The following is a 20901-nucleotide window of genomic DNA, read 5'->3' as shown; positions in this document are numbered from 1 at the left end:
CTGCACCACCAGGGAAGTCCCAAACTGTTCTCTTTAGCCGCTTGATCAAGTTTACTCCTCCCCCATATACGATGCAAATGGTAATTTTATTAAACTGAAAAGAAGTACCTCGATTTGCAGTGTCAGCATTTGGAAGCTACTATTCCGCAAACCGGCTATGAAGGCATCTAGCTGGCATTATTGCTGGGTTCCAGCACTTTTAAAAAAACTGTCCGACAGTTTCTTGGACTCCATGCTGTGTCTTTTGTTGTATAGCAACACTGCACATGGGAGTAATGTGTTTGGGGCTTTGCGTTCAGAACTCCGTATATCAGTTCCGGGAAACACCTACAAGTCTCCCTTGTCGGGGAAACGAGGAGGTGATTCCTCTACCATATGTGCCTCCTCAAATCTGCAGCTATCGTCTAAATATGGAACCTGTTTCTCTCTGTATTTTTTGAATTGAAGTACAGTTGATTTACAATATTGTGTTAGTTTCAGGTGTATAGCACAGTGATTCAGTATTTTTGTAGATTATACTCTATTATAGGTGGAACTTGTTTCTCTTGCTTCCTGTGCCTCAGTTTCCATAATACAAACTGTAATTGCATAGTGTAACCTCAGAGACTTGCAGAAATGTTAATGTACTAATGTGTTGTAAAGATGAACATTGCTTTGGTTTATAGACTTTTCAACAAACCGGTTATCCTCTGGGTTCTTTGATTTGACGATGTGATAAAGTAATGTGTACACTCAACTGGTATAAAAATTGCTGCTGTATATTGCTTTGAAACTCAGTTTCTGCTTAGGCAAAAATAATCTTTTGTTCTTTTGGAGATGTTGTCAAGCTGAAGTTTGCAGTATTCTTGTTAGGGTAGATGTCCTAATCCTCTATCCTCTCTTGCGGAAGTGCCTACTTTTTGGCTTGAACTTTCCAACATATCTCCAATGGAGGTGGAATACTTTAAGGATGTAGGTATGTTTGGGCATATCCTGCCTTATATGGGACTGCAAGTATCGACTTTATAATTTTTGTATTCTTCTGTATAATTGCCTCCTTTCCCCCCCCTCTCTAAAATGGGGTTGGGTACGGTTGCACTGTACATCCAAGTATCTGAGGGAGGGTGATATGTTTTTTCCTGAGGTTCAAGATTCTGACCCCTATTTTCTTAAAAGAAAATAGCGAATCAATGACTGGAAATGAATGACAAAGTTAATTAGGTTAAACTCGCCTCATTTCTGCTTTGGTCAGTGCTGCTGAAAAGTGCTTCTTAGGAGCAAAAGACTGAAATTTTGCAGGACGTTTATAGGGGGGCAGATGAAGAGTTTGCAAGTGATTCAAAGATGATATTAATTTGATTCAGGTATAAGGACTAAACAGCTTCAGTCACTGCCTTCATTTCCCCCTGTAACAATTTGTGCCGTCTAAGGTGCAAAACGATTAAGAGCCCAGCTGCCTCAGTACCCCAATCTCAAGGGCAAGAAGTTAGATGCCAGGGAAAAGTAACCCAGAAGGGAGAAAGACATACCTGCCTACTAGTTTTCCTGCGTGGTGAAAACCTGGCGACGCCAATGGGCAGCTTCAGTTTGACCCACGGCTGCCCTGGTTCCTGGACCTAGATTTCACTTGAGAAACTAATTGTTTTTTCTAAGAAAGAACTGAAAAGAGAAGTGGGTCATATCATAATATATCAGGAGAGCGTTTCTCTAGATTGTTTTCTGAAATATTATCAGAGCAGGGGGAGAAATACTCAGGAAACGGAAATACTCAAGCAAATGTGATTAATATTCAGATGTTCTCGAAGTCAGTCTTGAATTCATCTGGGAGAAGCGGGAAAATTATTCTTTATTGTTTACCTCTCTGTATGGTGTCCAAGCGTTAAGTGTGTTTCCATCTTTTCTTTCCCCACCCACCTCCCCTATTAAAAATCCGAGAGCTAGGGCTTCCCTAGTGGCGCAGTGGTTGAGAGTCCGCCTGCCGATGCAGGGCACGCGGGTTCGTGCCCCGGTCTGGGAGGATCCCACGTGCCGCGCAGCGGCTGGGCCCGTGAGCCGTGGCCGCTGAGCCTGCGCGTCTGGAGCCTGTGCTCCGCAACGGGAGAGGCCACAGCAGTGAGAGGCCCGCGTACCAAAAAAAAAAAAAAAAAAAAAAAAAAAAAAATCCAAGGGCTACTATCAATGCAATTCCGTACCATAACCCAAGAAAGAGGCTGTGAGACTAAGCCAACAAGAGTCAAATAACCATTAAGACATTTTAACATTCAGGTACACTACATTCTACTTCTGTTGAGCAGACATCGTTTTCATGGTCTAATAAAGTATTTATATTTGATAGTCTGTCCTTGGTTATAGCCTCTTGTAATCCCGGGGACAGCATGCTTGAGACTTTGTATCCCAAACTTTAAAGTCCAGTTGTGCCTCACTTATTAATAACTCACTGGGGAAATTAAATTCCTAGTTATCTGCTGATAACTGATGGCCTGATCACCCAGGCCATACTTCAAACGTAGAATCCGTTTCTACTTCTTTCCTGTGCCTCAGTTTCCACAAAACACACTCTCAGAAAATTATGTGTATTCAACAAAGATTTCTAACTATGAGAGCACCTCTGAGCAGTCACTTCATCTAGGAACTGAATTATATGCTTAATTTGCGTCAAGCTATAAACAGCTAATCTGTTAGTTTACGATGCTCTTTTTTACAGTCAGGCAGAAAAATTGAACTTGTGTGTTCTAAGCTTTGGTGAATGGCTGATAAAGAGTCACTAGGCCTCTAAAAGAAACATAATGGAATCTAATATTTAGGCAAATATCCCCTTAATTTTACCCCCTAGACTTCTGCAGTAAGGTTTGAAGTAGCTATCATTGTATGATGATGTAGTTTTCTTTCAAAACGTGTTCTTTGTAATTGTATTCTTTGAAATGTGTTCATTGTAAATGTGTTCTTACCGGTGTAGCTTTGGGAAAGTTACCTGGCTTTTCTGTGCCCCACTATCCTAAGGTATAGAACTGGAGTTTTCAAATCCGCCTCACAAAGATTCAGTGAATTAGTACATGCAAAGCACCAAGAACTGTGAGTGACACATGGGAAGTACTCAGTAAATATCAGCTATTATTAACAGAAGTATTAATATTATTAATTTTAAAACAAGTTAAGTATCTTAATTGTTATCCTGACCTGCAAGGTTGAATATTTTTAATCATATTTTCTTCTTCTTCAGCTGCACAAAGGAACAGTACTTACAGTGAGTGTCTTTCATCCCAGATTGTAAACCATGACTTTTGGTCCAGTGAGTGACCATTTTCAACATGTTGTCTAACCAGTTTATAGATACCCATATTAGCAGTTGTTGTAATTTTGAACTGTAAAATAGAAGATGTTTTTAAGATGAAAAAAAAAACTACAAGTGTTTGTTCCTTTTTGTTTTTATCTGTATTCATATATAAAATTAGTGCTTAGTCAAAACCTCGAAGTATTAGTCATTGATTTCTAAGCTTATAAAGGAAGCCAGTGGAGCAAGCTATAAAATTCACCTTTGATGTTGTACAAAGTTCAGAAGGGTGAGTTTAAAACTTTCCTTAATGATGGTACAGAAGTTATTTGCTTATGAACTGCTGAAGGAATCCTCCGTGAGTATTTAACTGAGTCTCCTTGTCTGATTTTGCTTGGATCTTCAGTGATATGTCGAAAAACTCCAAAAGGTTGTGACCAGGATCTGTCTAACTTATGTGACTATATACTCTTTGCTTTCAGAATCAAAATTTTAACTTTCAGCAAGAAACTTTTATTTCTAATTAAAAATGAGTTAACCTTTTACTTTATTCAGTCACATTAAGCCTTTAGAAAATTGTGTATAGATCTCTTCTTTTTATCTATTGATTAATTTATTATGATTAGCTTGAAAAAATTTTTTTAATGTGTGTTGTTGTTTTTTTTTTTCAGACTTTAGGTAATGGGCAGATCAGAAAGTCAGATGGATATAACTGACATCAACACTCCAAAGCCGAAGAAGAGACAGCGATGGACCCCGCTGGAGATCAGCCTCTCCGTCCTTGTCCTGCTCCTTGCCGTCATTGCCGTGACAATGATAGCTCTCTACGCAACCTATGACGGTGAGTTACTCTTGCAGCTGTGCCCACACACATGCAGAAGACAGGGAAATCTTCATCGTAGGTGTTTCCTTAACACATTAAACAATGTGTTAAGGAAAGAGACACTTAAAGATGGTGATATAAAGATTCATTTATAAAATGTAACATCAGTATGCCAAAACTAACTTTGACTAAAGTACGATGTCTTTTATGCTTGAGGTAAGTTATTAATTGCCAAGTATGTTTCGTGCACTCATATGTATTGTATGAAGATTCTAATGTATAATTTTATTTGATGAAAGTATTCACAATTTTATGGCCAACTTCAATTAGTCAACTTTTGTTGTGTCATTGAAATTCGAAACGGCTTACAAGAATTTAAGAGGTCTAATTTGAGCCTTAGAAGTTTTTCACAATAAGGATTAGAAAAGATTGGTTCATTAATGGAAAAAAAAATGATTACCAGACTAAAACAACTGATGTTTCAACTTAATAGACCTAGGGCTTAGTGATCAGGGATGATATAAGAAATACATTTTTTTCCTTAATTAAAAAAATTTTAAATTTAGAATTTGCTTATTTTCTTCCTCTATATTTTCTTCTAACTACTGTCAATGATATATAATACTTAGGTTTTAGTTCTTGCTTTAAGGAATTGATTATTTAATTGGCCGTTTATAAAAGAACAAAAGGTAGGGAGAAAGAATATGTGCATTGCAAATATTTATGCATATATCCTCCTTTTTCTAGATGGTATTTGCAAGTCATCTGACTGCATAAAATCAGGTAAGAAGATAGTTTTTAAATTTAATAGTTTTACAATTAATGTATAACATTAAAAAATCAAATGCTAATAGATCTCTATATTTGCTTTGTGTATATTTTTATTTGTTATAGGTCATTAATTAATAGTCAAAGAACATCAAAATATACTTCAGTAGTAGATTTGTTAATTTATTCATTCCAAAAAAGAATTCACTCCTTTCAACCCCAGAGTATATGATAGGGTAGAGATGGAGAACTATATCTGTAGCTTTATGGAGCTTGCCATGTAATTGGAGAAAGAAAATCAGCTCTTGAAATGGCACGCATCATATCATTAAGTGCTAAATTTCTCAATGCAGATCATTAGAGGGGTAAGAATGAAAAAGGGAGTGACATACAGTCCTGTAAAGCAAGGTAGAGAAGTTAGATTTGGGAGGGGTCTTGAAGCAGGGCTAGGATTTGGAAGTTGAGGTACAGAAGAGGGAATTCCAAACTTTCTTTCTCAAGGAGAAAGAACAGGAATAAATTGTGTAGAGAAGCAGTGAAAATGTAGGCATTGATAGATAGGGACATGTTATGGAGAGCTTTGAAAATTCATGTTTAGCCTTGATTTTGTAGTAAAAGAGAAAAGGGTATTTTCCTGAACAGATCACTTGTTAAGGCAAAAGTTGGAGGATGATTCTGGGAGTGCTAGGCTGGGTGGATTGAGTGAAAAGCTAGGGAGGGAGGGCAGGTAGGGGCTGCTTCTGTAATCCAGGTGTGAGTTTAGGAGGGCTGCCTGCGGTGGGATGAAAGAGCTATGAGACAATGTGAGGGACAATTGAATGGCTTGATAGCACTGACTTGCTAAATGAAGGATATGAGTACTTTGAAAATGACGCCAACTTTGTAACCTCAAGGGACTTGGGAGACTGTGGCAGCTCACACTGAAATAGCAAAGTTACGACGTAAGTTTGTTTTAGGGATGGATGTGATTAATGTGGATTTAGACCTATTGCGTCTAAGACAGGGGTAACATCCAAGTGGAAGTAGACAGCAAAAAAGTAGAGATCGAGTAAATTTAGGATCTGTCACCCAAAGGGTGATAGCTGAAGCCTTGGGGATATTTGAGTTCCTAAAAGTAGAAGAAGTGTAAGAGCGGAACTTCAGAGGACATCAAGAATTAGAGTAGAAGGAAAAGAAAAGTCAGAGAAGAGAACAGAGAAGTGTATGGTGCTATAGAAGTCACATCAATTAGAATGTGGTGAAAAAAAGAAGAACATTTTGACAAGGAGAAGAAAGGTGGTAGCTGGCATAGCACCTTGGATATGAATGAACACAGTATTTATGCCCTTTGACAAGAGATTCTATACTTCCTTTCTGATGTCTACATTTCTTCCAAGAAATAATCTCTCCCAAATGATTTCTAACCATTTTCTGTTGGATTGTCTTATCTGGGTTTTTGTTATTCACCGACCTTTGCAAAATAGTAATGGGAAAATATTGTGGGATTCTAGGTTATAGTCTAATGTCCTTAGCATGTATGTGCTCTTTGTTTTTCTGTATTGCTTTTTGCCTTTTTTTTTTTCCCCCACTGCATCTCAAGTGCACTGGCCACATGTACACTCTGGGACATGATGTGGGTAGCTTGAGGGAGACCTGATTGGAATACTAGCCATTTGCTCCTCAGTGTAATACCGTGCACTTTCCCATCCAAGGGCCTTCCCAGAAACAAAAGAAGTTTCTTTATTCCTCAGGGAAATGGCTGCACAGGTGCCTTGGCTGGGAGATGTCCAGGGTCTCTGTGCCAGAGTTAGTATGCGTCCAAGTTGTCAAAGTTACCATGTGCTTCTCCCTAAATCCTATCTCTCCTTTCTCTCTACCAGCTGCCCTATTATATGCTTATGCTATTCTGTTTTGAGTAGCTCCCACTTATGGGTTGCCCTCTAATTATCTCTAAGTTTCTCAGTCCTCAATATACTTGGTGCATCTATTAAATCTCTTAATCTGTAGGTTCTCTCCGATTTTTCTCCCTCTCACTCTTTTTTCTTGGATTTTATTTTTGAAGAAACGAGATCCTTTGACTAGGTAGGCATATCTTTGTAAAATCCTACAGGTGATTGTACCCCAGAGATCTGAGCAGGTTCCTTTAGTGGTACCCACCCAAGGAGCAATATGACATTTGGAGTCTGGAATCTTACATGTGACTTAATGTTTAGAGGTATGGCTTTGGCTATTTTTAATACTGGTTGGCAAGGCTTAACTCATTAAAATGTATTTAAACTGTATCCTTTAACTGTCGTTTAGAAATCATACCAAATGTAAAAAGCACCTCACAGAACTATATCTTGGCAGAGAAATGTGTACAGTAGAAATAGCTTCAGTGGTAAACAAGGTTGCTGTGTGTTTTTCCTCATTCTGCTCTGTTGGTTCACAAGCTGCTAGAATACTTTCATATTCGTAGTTACTCTTCCTCCCTGGGGGGAAAATGATGAAACTCACTCTTATGGATAAAGTTTTCATTCCCTACACACACACACACACACACACACACACACAGGGTCCTCTACTGGTTAGAAAATATTTTCTGCCACAGAAAACATAACTATTGCTTTTAGAAGTTGCTTCAGATTAAGAAAACTCTAGGGGAAATCTTGGACAGAAATAAAAGGGAGAGAGTGAAAGAGTGGAGTGGATGGAAAGAAAAGAAAAATGGAATAAAAGATGTTGAAAAAACTATAAAGTCTCCTACCAGCAATACTATAGATTACTTTAAAAGATTGGGAGAATTCAAACCTGAGCACAGAAATTGATGAGAATTGGAAAAGTTAGGTATTGATACCCAAGGTGCTTATTTCAAGTGAAAGTTGGTTTTAGCTGAACTCTTTCTCCTCATGGAAGGGAAAGTCATGGCAAGTGTACTTCTCTCTTTGATCCTTTGAAGTCAGGGGATGGAGGTCAAGCCACAGCAAGGCAAAAATAAAATATTGCAGAAAGCTGTGGATCATCTTGAAATTTGTTTGGTGTTGGGTCCTTTAAATCTGAGCCTCTATAAATTTAAACATTTGTAATATACATAAAATGCTGTTTACAATACATTAAATTAACTTGCCTGTATAAGAAATGCATCCCTCTGAAAGATTACACCAGACCTAAAATGAAACAAACACTTCTTAACAAATAACAAGTTAAGGCAGTGTTCAAAACCCTACTATTAAAGTATGAGTAATACTATTCATCTCTAATTTACTATATAAGATTGTTAAAAACATGGAATTATAGAGCTTGGATGTGATTTCTCAAACGTCTCTGTGTAAATCTAAATCCTGAAACTGGCTTCCATTGCATTGCAACCTTACTAAGATTTCAAGGAATCACATACTTTATGATTTCTCAGCTTCAGCACTGTTGACGTTTTGGTCTGGATAATTCTTTGTTTTGGGGAAGGGGGCTGTTCTGTGCATGTTACGATGTTTAACAGCATCCTTGGCCTCTACCCACTAGGTGACCAGCAGCACCTTCTCCCAGCTGTGACAACCAACAAGTATCTCCAGACATTGCCAAATGTCTCCTTGGGGCAGCAGTATCATCTCCACTTGGGTACCACTGGCTTAAATAATCTCAAGAGATCACCTAATGCTTTTCCCTTAGACAGAATAATGCCTCCCTAAAGATGTCCACTTCCTATCCCTGGATCTTATGAATATGTTACCTTATAAGGCCAAAGGTACTTTGCAAAGGTGATTATTAAGTTAAGGATAGTGGGGAGATTATCCTGAATTATCTGGATGGTCTTATGTGATCACAAGCTTCTTATAAGGGGAAGGGAACAGGAGGGTCAGAATCAGAGAGAAAAATGTAAAATGTAACAACAGAAGCAGAGGAAGCCAAGTTTGGAGTAATTCAGCCATGAGCCAGGGAATGTGTGCAGTCTCTAGAAGCTGGAAAGGGAAAGGAATGGTTCTTCCCTAGAGCATCCAGAAGGAATGCAGCCCTGTTGACCCCTAGAGCCATAAGATAATAAATTTGTGTTGTTTTAAGTCACTGCGTTTGTGGCAATGTGTTGTAGCAGCAGTAGGGAACTAATAATACACCCTTCCATAGTTCTTTTATTTGGATGCTGCCTTTGAAGAGTTAAAACACACACACAGTGTTTCTTGCTAAACTAGTGTTTTATTACTAAATTGAGGTATGTAACATACAATGATAAGGAAGAAATGTTAAACAGGTTAATAGAGGGGTATAACAATACAGGAGAATATTAATAGAATATAATAAAGTAAAAATAGAAGATAAAATAGAATAATAATAGCTAACACTTACTGAATGTTTATGTGTCTGACACTCTTGTAAGCAGTTTACATTTGATCCTCACAATGACCTTGTGAGGTAGGTACCATTATACATTCCTTTTACAGATGAACAAACTGGAGCTAGGATTGCATTCCAGACAGCCTGACTCCAGAACCTGTATTCATGACCACTTTTCCCTGTTGCCTCAAAGGAGACCAGGAGTCTTTCAAACTTTTAATATGCTATGCCTGTACGTACAGTATTTGAGAGCAGATTGCCTCCGCTCATGCTAGAACTTGGAACTAAAGGACATAAGATGACTCTCAGAGAGTTGAAATAATTAAATACAGACTAAGAAGGAGGAGAATGAATATCTCTTTGACCAGGAAACAAACTACTTTACTGAGAACAGCGATCAGCTTTATCAGTGATTTTAGTACATCAGACACAACATGGAATTGAGGGGTTTAAAGGAGCAAACATTAGCAGTGTAGTCCTAAACTCTCCAGGGGATAGAGAAACCAAATTAAGATACATGAGCAATACAGTTCTCAAGAGAGAGCAAGACCATCTGTACAGTTGTGCAGGTTGTACACTGCACAATTGTGGCAGCCCTGAGGGACAGGTTTGTGGAGCGTCAGGACCTGGATGAAACCTCTCGTAACTATCCATTTCCTTTACTTTAATTCTCTACTCATCAAGCAAACTTTTGATGAGTATTTAAATATTAATACAAGGAAAGGAGGGAGGCATTCTGTTCTCTTGAAAACTATGTTAAGCTTGGTGAGATTATGTATTCATATTCTGATTTATAATCACTTTTGTGTGGCTTGAGCTATAACCCTTGAAGTAAATGAACCTTCCAAATATCTGATCATTTCTTCAAGGACCAGATCCTGGTAGTGCGTGCCCTAAGTGAAGTATCTTGTTACCAGCTGGCCTTTTCGTGGCAGCAACAAGGAATCTCTGCATTGCTGGGGGTCATGGTCCCTCCTTTCTTGCCTGTTAACACCCCAGAAGCCTCCATGAAGAAAAATATCACAACTAGATGAGTACAGGAAAGACCACAGACAGACTCTGGAGGACTGCCAGGCATGTAACAGCCTTTCAGAGTGGGAGATGAGGCTATTTCATTATGTAATTTAGCTTGAAAAAATCCTTCAGGCACTAAGAACGCAGCTGGCATCTTAGTGGAAAGGCTGCTGAAGCACACCTTTGTTAATTTAAATGTGGCATGTGGCAATTTGCTTTGGGCGGCTTCCCTCACACCATTCTCCTGACAATTGTGTAGCAATACTTGCTTCAAAAATTCTCCAGTCAAAATTAGCATCTGTCAATCACATCCTTTCCAAGAAAGGGAGTCAGTGATGTGATAAATACACACATATGTAACTTTTCTTTTTTTTTTTTTACCTTCTGGGTAGATTTTAAGCAGTAGTGCACCATCTTTTTTTAGTGCAAAGTCAAGGTATTGAAAACATAGATAAGTTGGACTAAGTGGTTAAAGGGAAGGAAAATTAGCAGTGCCTGATAAGCTTATTTGGAATCTTAAGGTTTAGTTTACAGCTGTGAACACTACCCGTGCGTAAAGGAGTGGATATAAACTCTAGCTTGGGGTCGGGGTGGGGTGAGGACCCCAGCTTTATGTTCAACATTGTAGAGTGAGAAATATGGGACGACCCCTCTGCAGTTGAAGGGTCTTGTTTTGTCCTGCTCGCCAAAATCCATGGCATAGCAAAGTGCTTCCCAATAACCCTTTGATATAATATGAAGCTCCAGTTAATAATATTGATAGATTTTTAAAGGGAAATTGTAAAATAAAGAGTTAAAAAGACTGTAAGGGGAAAGTTACACAAGCCCTTGAATCTTGAAAAATTTTGTTCTCTAAGATCATTCAGAAAAGGAAATTCTGGGGTGGGGTGTGGTCATTTTGATCCGATTTCTGACTGACTGAAAACTGGAATAAATTCCCTTTGTTCAAAACACCCTCACCCCATACCCACTAGAAGGGCTATAATAAAAAAGATAGACAATACCAAGTGTTGGTGAGGATGTGGAGATTAGAACTATCATACACAGCTGGTGGGAATGTAAAATATTTCAGTACATCCCAATGCGATATATAAAAACCATTTTGGAAAACATCTGGCAGTTTATGTGGAAAATTAAACATACACTTTCCATACAACCCAACAATTTCACTCCTCGGTATCTACCTAAGAAAAATGAAAATACGTGTCCTCAAAAGGATTTCATGTGATTTTTAAATTACAGCATTATTCATAGTAGCCAAATTATGGAAACAACCCAAATACCCCTCAATAGGTGAATAAACGAAATATGGTATGGCTATAAGCGGGAATAGTACCCAACAGCAAAAAGGAACAGACTATGATACATGCAACAATAAGGAAACTCAAGAATGTTATACTAAGTAAAATAAGTCAGACAGTAACAAAAACTGCATATTATATAATTTCGTTTATATGAATTTACAGAAAAGGCAGAACTATAGAGGCAGAAGGTAGAATAGCTATTTCCTAGGGCCTGGGAGTGGAGCAGGGGTTCCTGCAAATGGGCACAAGGAAACCTTTTGGGGTGATGGAATTTTTCTGACTTGGATTGTGGTGATCATTGCACAGCTGTATAAATGTATTAAAAGTCATTGTGTGAATTTTATGGTATGAGGATAAAAAGCAACAACATCACCCTTATCCCTTTTTCCCATCTCTCCAGTGTCCATTTGTAAGTAATTATCTTCCGTTTTGATCTTATGCTTGTTATTGTAATTAAATGTTGAGTCTGTTGATTCCTATTTCCACAGTTCAAAGGGATTATGTGTAGTTTTCAATGCCTACCAAATCACTAAATAAGCTTCTCAGTTTGAGGGAGTAACTATTATTTGATCATATTAGTGTTATATTGATGAAAAGTCCGTGGAAATTGTAAATCAACTAGGAAGTTGAAATTATTTCGGAATTAGACATTGGAAGCATTGTTTGCGTGTGCTGGAGTTTCACTTTCAGAGGAAGTGAGAGATATATGTGGTAAGGTAGGGACAGGTGGACCCATCATCTCTCAATCAAAGGCATAATACTGGGTCTACCACAAAGTGGTTACTGGGGATAATCATGCTTCTGGGAAAATGTGTTGGTTTTTTATAAGGGTTCTATGAAATGTTTCCCTTTTCACCTTGACTACTAGTGTGTCAAGAGATTTGTTTTTAACCTATAATTATAATCTTTGTATACGTTTGATTCATTAGCATTATTCCTGCCCTCCTCTTTCTTTCTCAGCTAATGTATTTGATTTTATTTCCTGTATCCCTGTAAGGCCACTTTGAATTCTTTTATGAACAATGTAGGTTAATAATTAGATGACTAGAATATAGATAAATTCCAACAATACATATGTGCAGGAGCAAGGCTGTTAAATAGTAAAGTTTATTTCAAAGAGTCGCAAGTGTTATGACTAATTAAGGCACAATCTTTTGAACGATTACAGCTTCTTTTTCCACTAAGCCAACAACATGGTAGAACAAAGATGTAAGTTCAAGCCACATCCTGTGTTGTTAGTATGCGATCTTAATTAAGTCAGTTTAGCTCTGCATTTCATTTTCCTTACCTACAAAATTGAAATTACAAGTGTCTTATTTTACAGAGAAACAGCAAAGATTAATGAGAGCCTATTTCATGTTATGCATCAGATGCACCACAGGTATAATGCACAGATATATCCCATTTAACGTGTTCTTTCATGAAAGTTACAGATGCGCTATTTAAAGCTATTTATTGAGGGGAAAAAGGCTATTTAGGCCTTCTCTGGTGGCGCAGTGGTTGAGAGTCCGCCTGCCGATGCAGGGGACATGGGTTCGTGCCCCGGTCCGGGAAGATCCCACGTGCCGCGGAGCGGCTGGGCCCGTGAGCCATGGCCGCTGAGCCTGCGCGTCCGGAGCCTGTGCTCCGCAACGGGAGAGGCCACAACAGTGAGAGGCCCGCGTACCGAAAAAAAAAAAAGCTATTTAGTCAGAATCAAAAGAAGGCAGTCAATATATTTTTCAAGTGGAAGGTGTAGCCAAAAATAGAGAGAGGGTAGGGGGTGGAGGAAGGGAGAGAGAGAGAGAGAGAGAGAGAGAGAGAGAAGTACATTTTAGATAGTTTCGGGTAAAAATGTGTCATCTCTTATTAACATTTTCCTTGACTACTGTGCTGTATCTTAGCACAGGGAGTGACAGTTCAGCCTGTGAATGAACTGTAAAATGAACACAATCAGAAATGGGCACTTGGATCCATGTTTCCTGTAAAGCAAGATGCTTTCTTTTGTTTTCTGTAAAGCCAGTCAAGCACAACTTGATTTGAACATGTAGCTATTCTGTGCTCACCGTTGCAGACATTCACTGTTAGCCCTTCCCTCCCCGATGATTAACCCCTAAAAGTAAATAAATAAGCCAGAGGCCTGTGGTAAGAGGAGAATAACTAGATTATTGTTATTCAAAGCGTGGTCTAGTGTACCATCAGTATCAGCTGGGAACTTGCAAAAATGCAAATTCTCGGGCCCCTCCTCAGACCTATTGAATCTGCAGCTGCATTTTTAGTAAAGTCCCCAGGAGAGGAGAGTGCACAGTAAAGTTTGAAAAGCACCGAAGACTAGTGATTCTCAACTGTGGCTGCTTATCAGGATAATTGGGGAAGCTTTCAAAATATACCCACGCCAGACCTCCCTCCTCTCTGACACCCAGAGTTCCAGTTCCTTCAGTCGAGTGGTCTCTGATAAGTGTTGGGGGAAAGGAATTTAAGTAAATAAATTAAGGTATGTAGGAATTCCCAGGACATTTGCTTTTTTGGGGGGTTTTTTTTTTGTTTTTTTTTTGGCAGTACGCGGGCCTCTCACCGTTGTGGCCTCTCCCGTTGCGGAGCACAGGCTCCGGACGCGCATGCGCAGCGGCCATGGCTCACGGGCCCAGCCGCTCCGCGGCACGTGGGATCCTCCCGGACCGGGGCACGAACCCGCGTCCCCCTTATCGGCAGGCAGACTCTCAACCACTGCGCAACCAGGGAAGCCTGAATGCTTCATTTTTTTAATTTTTTATTTTTGCGGTACTCGGGCCTCTCACTGCCGTGGCCTCTCCCGTTGCGGAGCGCAGGCTCCGGACGCGCAGGCGCAGCAGCCATGGCTCACCGGCCCAGCCGCTCCGCGGCACGTGGGATCTTCCCGGACCGGGGCACAAACCCGCGTCCCCTGCGTTGGCAGGCGGGCTCTCAACCACTGCGCCACCAGGGAAGCCTGACTGCTTCATTTTTTTTTTTTTGCGTTACGCGGGCCTCTCAGCGCTACGGCCTCTCCCGTTGCGGAGCACAGGCTCCGGACGCGCAGGCGCAGCGGCCACGGCTCACGGGCCCAGCCGCCCCGCGGCACGTGGGATCCTCCCGGACCGGAGCACGAACCCGCGTCCCCTGCATCGGCAGGCGGACTCTCAACCACTGCGCCGCCAGGGAAGCCCTGCATTTTTAAAAGAAGGTATATGTTAACCAACTGGTTGCTCTAACAGGTGCTATTTCAGACTGTGCAGCTCAGTAAAAACTAAGTCAGAGCGGAGGGTCACGAGGCCTGTTTTTCTGCTAATAATGGAGAAGCTGAACCTGGACTGTCCCCCTGAATTTCCCCAGTAGAATTGGGGCACAGATGTTTTCTTAGAGACTTCAGAACAATGTCTTTCCTCATCCATTCATCTATTCATTCGATCATTTTTTAATATTTCTCAAAATCATTAATTGTGCCCCTTCTAAACGTTGAGTACTTTTCTAGACACTGGGGGTGTGAACTAAGATAAACCCTGCCCTCAGGAAAGTGACAGTCTGGTCAGCATGACAGACAGACCAATAAACAAAATTATCATACGGTTTGGGTGGGTGCTAAGGCAGAGAGGAGCAGTGCTACAGGCACTGAGAACGGGGCGCCTAAACCACATCAGTCATTATAGACGGGCAGCTCGAGTGATTGTAACTCCCAGGCCAGGGAAGCATTCGCAAGAGGAAATGTCACCTGCTAGTTCAGAAGGCCACTCGGAGGTTGCCAGGCCAGTGGAGCAGAGGGCAGCATGTGCACAGGCTGGATGCAAGATGCGTGCAAAGGCTGGGTGAGCGTAGGCTCTGCAAGAGGTTCATGCTGGCTGGAGTGTAATGTGAAATGCGCTGGGTTATAATTCCCCTTCTAGTTTGTAGAAAATGAACAAATATGTTATGGGGAGCATCTAAAGGATTTTAAGCAGAGGGGGAGCATATTCAATCTTGCCTGCTGGCTAGCACAGACTTGGTGAAGTGGAGACAAAGATTTACCCACACGAGGGAATACTGTTTCCGGGTGCCGGGTACGAGGGAGAGCGTAGCAAGGTTGAAGAGCTGGAAGAATGGCTATAGGTCTGAGTCACAGCAGGCATGAATGTGGATGTGAGAGTGGGGGTGAGAAGGGTGTCTGAGTGCTGGCACAAGAGATAGGCAGAAACTGAATCTTGTAGTCTGTGGTAAAGCGTTTGAGCCTTCCTAATAGCAATGGGAAGTAACAGAAGGAAGGGTTTTCAGTGAAACGTGACTTGATCAGAAGTGTTGAGAAGGATCGCTGACTGTACCCGAAGACTGACTCTGGGCAAGGAATTGGGCTACTGCGCACTTAATCCGGATGAGAGCTACGGGTTGCCTGGATTTGATGATAACAGGGTGGAGAGAATAGATTGATTTGAGAAATATTTAGGAGGTAGAATTTATGAGGCATAGTGTTTATGTAAACATGTGAGGTGGTGAAAAAGAAGTGAGTGAAACGAAACTCAAGTTTCTGGCTTGAGAAACTAGGTGGTAAGTGTTGCTAGACACTGAGCCAGGGAACACAGAGGAAGAGCTGGCCGGGGCGCGTGCAGCGGAAAGTTCCCCTTGAGACGGTGTAGATTTGAGATACTGGTGAGTCTTCTGTGTGGCGAAGTTCAGGGAAGACAAGGTTGGAGATAAGGATTCAGGAGTCGTCAGCGTGAGGTGGTTGAGATTTCCCAGGAAGGAATGGAGATTTTTTTAAAAAGAAACTGAAGAGGAGGAGCCAGGGAGGTACAAGGAAAATCAGTAAAGTATAAAACCACTGAAGCAAAAGTTAGAGAGTATGTTAAAAACCAGAGCCTGATCACTGGAGTTAAATGCAGCTGAGAGGTTGAGTAGGACAAGCAATGAAGGCAGAAAGGAAGAGGTTGAAGATGCCATTGGAAGATGGGAAAGTTGGTGGATCTTGTTCCTGGGGATGTAAGAGAGGATATGTCCAGAGGAAAGATGGCAGGACCACTCTTAAACAGAGGAGGATCCCCTCTTCCTCTCTTACCAGGGGGAAAGCAGCAATGACAGTGTGCCTGCAAGTACGGTTAGGGGCTGAGAAGGATGAGAAGCCACGTGGCTCATCGTTCAGTGTCTTCAGTTTTCTCTGTGTAAGAGGAAGTGAGGGTATTATTGAAGGCTGGGAAGGGCCAGTGTATGGAGTGGAAGGGAAGGCTGAGCGGGACCACGTAGAAAGGCTGTGCACAGAATTGATGGCCGCGTTGAAGCTGAAGGCCGTAATCTGAAATGGCATCGAACCAGGAAGTTTTGGGGTTTTCCCAGCATCACAGGTAATATCTTCCACAGATATGCATTGAGTACTGTTCTAGTTGCCGCAGATGCAGAAGTGAACAACACAAAGTCCCTGCTCATAAGGAGCTTGCGATAAAAAAAGTCAATCAATAGATCTGTAAAAAACATTCTTAAAGAGCTTAGCCGAGAGTTGGAAGGGAAGAGGTAGGCAGCTGGGAAGAATCAGGGGAGGCTCATCTGCAGGGGCGAGGGAGTGAAATGCTTTGCTGAGTTGATGGTGTAAATGATGACACCACAGGATGTAGGCTGGATAGAAGGTGAAAGAAAGGCAAAGGAAGAACAGAGTAAGCATGAAGTGAGAATTCTCAGTAAAGTATAAGAGCAGGTGCAGGGGGAATAAAGAAATGAAAAAACTTCTAAGGATGGGAAGGCCAAAGTGTGGGTTACTCAGGTTGAAGATTTCAAAGGTAGAACTATTCTTGGTGATAACAACATCGGGACCATGAACATGCAGGTACAGGTGTGGAATGGAGGTGAAGGTCACGAGAGTTTCTACGGTTAAGAAATTCTTAAGCCAGAGAGGAGCAGGGATTGCCCACGTAGTCCCTGATGTTACTTGGGAAGATGGTAGGACATCTGTGGAAGGGAAGACTGAGCGAGGTGTTGAGTCCTTAATAAACAAAGATGAGTGTCCAGGGGCTTCCCTGGTGGCGCAGCGGTTGAGGGTCCGCCTGCCGATGCAGGGGACGCGGGTTCGTGCCCCGGTCCGGGAGGATCCCACGTGCCGCGGAGCGGCTGGGCCCGTGAGCCGTGGCCGCTGAGCCTGCGCGTCCGGAGCCTGTGCCCTGCAACGGGAGAGGCCACAACAGTGAGAGGCCCGTGTTTCACAAAAAAAAAAAAAACACCACAAAGATGAGTGTCCAGGAAGTTAGTGGGTGACAGAGGTAAAGTAGATGAGATGGGCGGGGATGGTCAGCTGGCGGAAGCCTGAATAAACACAGCGGAGACGAATGATTCAGGGGCTGCAGAGAGTGATAGAAGACTTGTTTTGTTTGTCAGTATGCGGAGTGCTGAGGGAGAGAGAGCTTCAGGGGAGAGGGTTTCCCTCAAATCAGAGAGCTGAAGGGAGCATCCGTGAGGAGGCTCAGGGCTTAATCAATCATGCCTTCTCGCCCAAGATGACTCTAGAAACGCTCTTCTAGTCCTGTTTCCTCATACAATCGAAAGCCCTTTCTTTCATTCTGTAGAGGTAGGTGTGTAGGGGATACCACCCTTCTGAATGGAGGGAAATGTTTGCTGACAAGAGTCAGATTCGAGAATCATAGTATGTGCCACCTGATCTAGAAATTAGTCCTCACGGGGTAGGGTTTTCGACTTCTTTGTTGTCATATGTGATAGTATCACTCCAGTGGATCAACAGCAGCCGGTAAAAGGAGACACTGGAGGGCTGCCTGTCTGGCGTGGTGAGCAGGAACCCCGTTGGATGGAATTAGAGTTACTCACGAATTCATTTTTATTTATTTTTTCACCAACCTAGATAAAAACTCCAAGCGAATCAGTGAGTTCTCATCTCAAAACAAAATGTTTGTTTAAACATTTTTCAGAGGCACGATCTTCCTTCAAAATTAAAAGGAAAAAAAATGTCCAAATGGAATTACCACATTTCAGATACCACATGTTCTTTTAAAAAAACTTTTCAATCCAGAGAAGTCTGACAGTAGGTACCTTAGCTTGAAACTAATAAAGAGGGGTTTGGTCCACAGCACAGACTAAAGGATCAGGAAGTCAAACTGAAATCAATTAGCAGGTAACCAGTAGCCAGCAGTGCATCTGTTTCTTTGTGCTTGATGCTTAAAGCAAAACCAAGCAAGCCAACTATAAAATGGTGAAGATGGCTTAGGCCATATCTTTTAAGTAGTTCCCTTTGTTAATCAAGGCTTTCTTGAACTTCAAAGAAATTCTTATTTAAAGAACTCCCAAATCATCAAAGACTTATAATAAGATGTGCTTGAGGATCTAGTAGTTATTTAAAAATACTTCCAGAAAAGAAAGTTTTTATAAAATCTAGGGGCTTAATTTTTCTGGTATAATGAAATTAATCGAGTGAAATTAGGATGTTTCTGATACCTCTGCCAGTCTGAAGCCAAAATGAATTCATTATCCCTGAACACATGTATATAGCAATTAATGATTTCACTAACTTAGAAGCCAAGAAACGAAGTATTAATAACTGTATTTGTTCAGAGAAATAATTGAATTATATTTAAGTGAATCAAATAAAAAAGCAATATATGAAAAGTCATTCACTGAACAGAATATTTCTCAAAGCCCTGTGTATATAATATTCTGTAGCAAGGAAATGACAATGTCTTGAGAAGAAATGGCACAAGTGAAACCTTGCAAGTCCCCTTAAACTCGTATCCGTGCAAATATGAATCTTTAAAGGAGAATGTAAGTTAGCAGCTATAGATGCTATGAAACTGTACATGATGTATTTCAACAACTGTGTAGGAAAATGAAAGAAAACAAGTGGGGAGATTTGCCACGCTGACAAACGTGGTTGAGCTCCATGAAGGCCCCTGCTGCAGGACCAGCCCCATTCCAGGCCCAGGCCCTTACTAAGAGCAAGGCCAGCGACTCTGGCTCCATCTCCAGTCAGTCTCACGTCTGGGGAGCTGCGTCTGACCCCAGCTCTAGTGAGTGGCTTCCTACCTTGCCCCTTGGGACCTCACTTCTGGCTCATTCCCTAGCTATGGAAATTGAGTTTCTGCTTTTTCCCCCCTGTCTTCTGGGACCGAAACCCAGCTTAGTCGAGTTCTTAACCTCATTGCCTTTTGCCCGAAGGACTTTCTTGGGGCACCGCACGCCGTCTGCTGGGTACAGCTCCCTCGCCACAGCTGCCTGCTGTTCCTTGTCCCTGTGTAGCTTCTCTCCACCGCTCTTAGCCAGGCACTTCCTCTGTTGCTCATTCCTTGTAGTCTATCTGAAATAGGGGATTCAGTCTCACTGGATGGGCTCAGACTACTTCCACCTGAGCCCACTTTATGTGCATGACACCCATTTTATATGGAAGAAAAATGTTTCTTCATTTGCTGAGGAAGAAACAACTCACTAATGCTGTATGCCAACACGGAAAGCCAAGGATCCGGCTCTTCCCTCAACCGTCAGCCAGCCACACCTATTAATTTTAAAAACTGAAGGAGGGAGGAATCTCTTTCTTTGTCTTGTTTTATTTAAATATAAGAAAACCTAATTAAGTGTTGAAAGTTCAAACTTTTTCAGATACTGCCTATCAGACTTTAAATGAACAATAAAAGCCATTTTTATTCAAGTGTAGTAACAGGCAAGAGAAACCAGTATCAAAATATTTTAAGATCTGATAAAGGAAAAGTATGGCTTTTAAATAACAGGTGGTGATAATTTCCTAACAGAAGACTTAATTGAGAATGAAGGATTCTTTTGGAGTGTCTATCATGAACTAGTCATTGTGCAAGGTGTTGGATGTAGAATCGTTGCTGTGGGTAAAGGGTGTACCCAAAATTATCATTGTTTTTATATTCTGTGGATTACCTGGAAATATACTTTGAGTTATTTCTTAGAAACTGCACATCTCATGCGGATAACTTATTTCATGGTTGATGGTCTAAGGCTCCATCTCTCACCTAGCCATACGGTCACACAAATGATGCCATGATGTATGAACCTTACAGAAGAGGTCGTCCGGCAGCTTAACATCTGCAATCCATGAGAACTCTGTCTAGATTCATGGGGAGATCTTGTCCAAGCTAGGGCTCCTGAAAGCCTAAGTTGACTTGGCAAGGGCATGTGTTGAAGAGATGATTTGGAACTTTTTGACCAGCCATGCAGATAGATTGAGGATGAAAGGACTCGCCTCTATTAGATGCCCGAGATAAGGACTTCTAGGACAAGGCTGGCTGTTTCCTGCAAGCTCAGCAAGAGTAAATCTTTCTTCCCATGATCAGATCTCTTTCCTAAACTGGACAGGGTGACAAAGGCCAAGCCCCTAACTATTAGTCCCACAGGTCTCTTTCCACCAATCAAAGACAGGTAGGGTTCCTCCTGGGATGCTGAGGCCCTGGAGATCTAGCTCTTCATTCTTTCTCCATCCTGTCTCCTTCCTTCTGAGATTGGACTATCTTTCCACACTCACAGAGAGCCGCTCTACACTCCAG

General features: G+C 41.4%; 1 protein-coding gene across 3 annotated transcripts in view; it reads left to right on the top strand.

Annotated features, from left to right (window-relative positions):
• MME (membrane metalloendopeptidase) overlaps positions 1–20901 on the top strand; it is a 102212-nt gene that overhangs the window by 9825 nt on the left and 71486 nt on the right. For all 3 annotated transcript variants that reach the window (XM_067033527.1, XM_059063636.2, XM_059063638.2), the window contains exons 2-3: positions 3922–4091; positions 4821–4856. In XM_067033527.1, the coding sequence (XP_066889628.1) occupies positions 3932–4091; positions 4821–4856 (196 nt within the window). In that variant the 5' untranslated portion in view covers positions 3922–3931. The remainder of the gene's footprint in view (positions 1–3921; positions 4092–4820; positions 4857–20901) is intronic.

Source organism: Kogia breviceps, chromosome 5 (assembly GCF_026419965.1).
Source record: "Kogia breviceps isolate mKogBre1 chromosome 5, mKogBre1 haplotype 1, whole genome shotgun sequence".
Classification (NCBI taxonomy): Eukaryota; Metazoa; Chordata; class Mammalia; order Artiodactyla; family Physeteridae; genus Kogia; species Kogia breviceps.
Note: the sequence above shows the minus strand (reverse complement) of the source record. Positions and strands in the feature narration are given on the sequence as shown.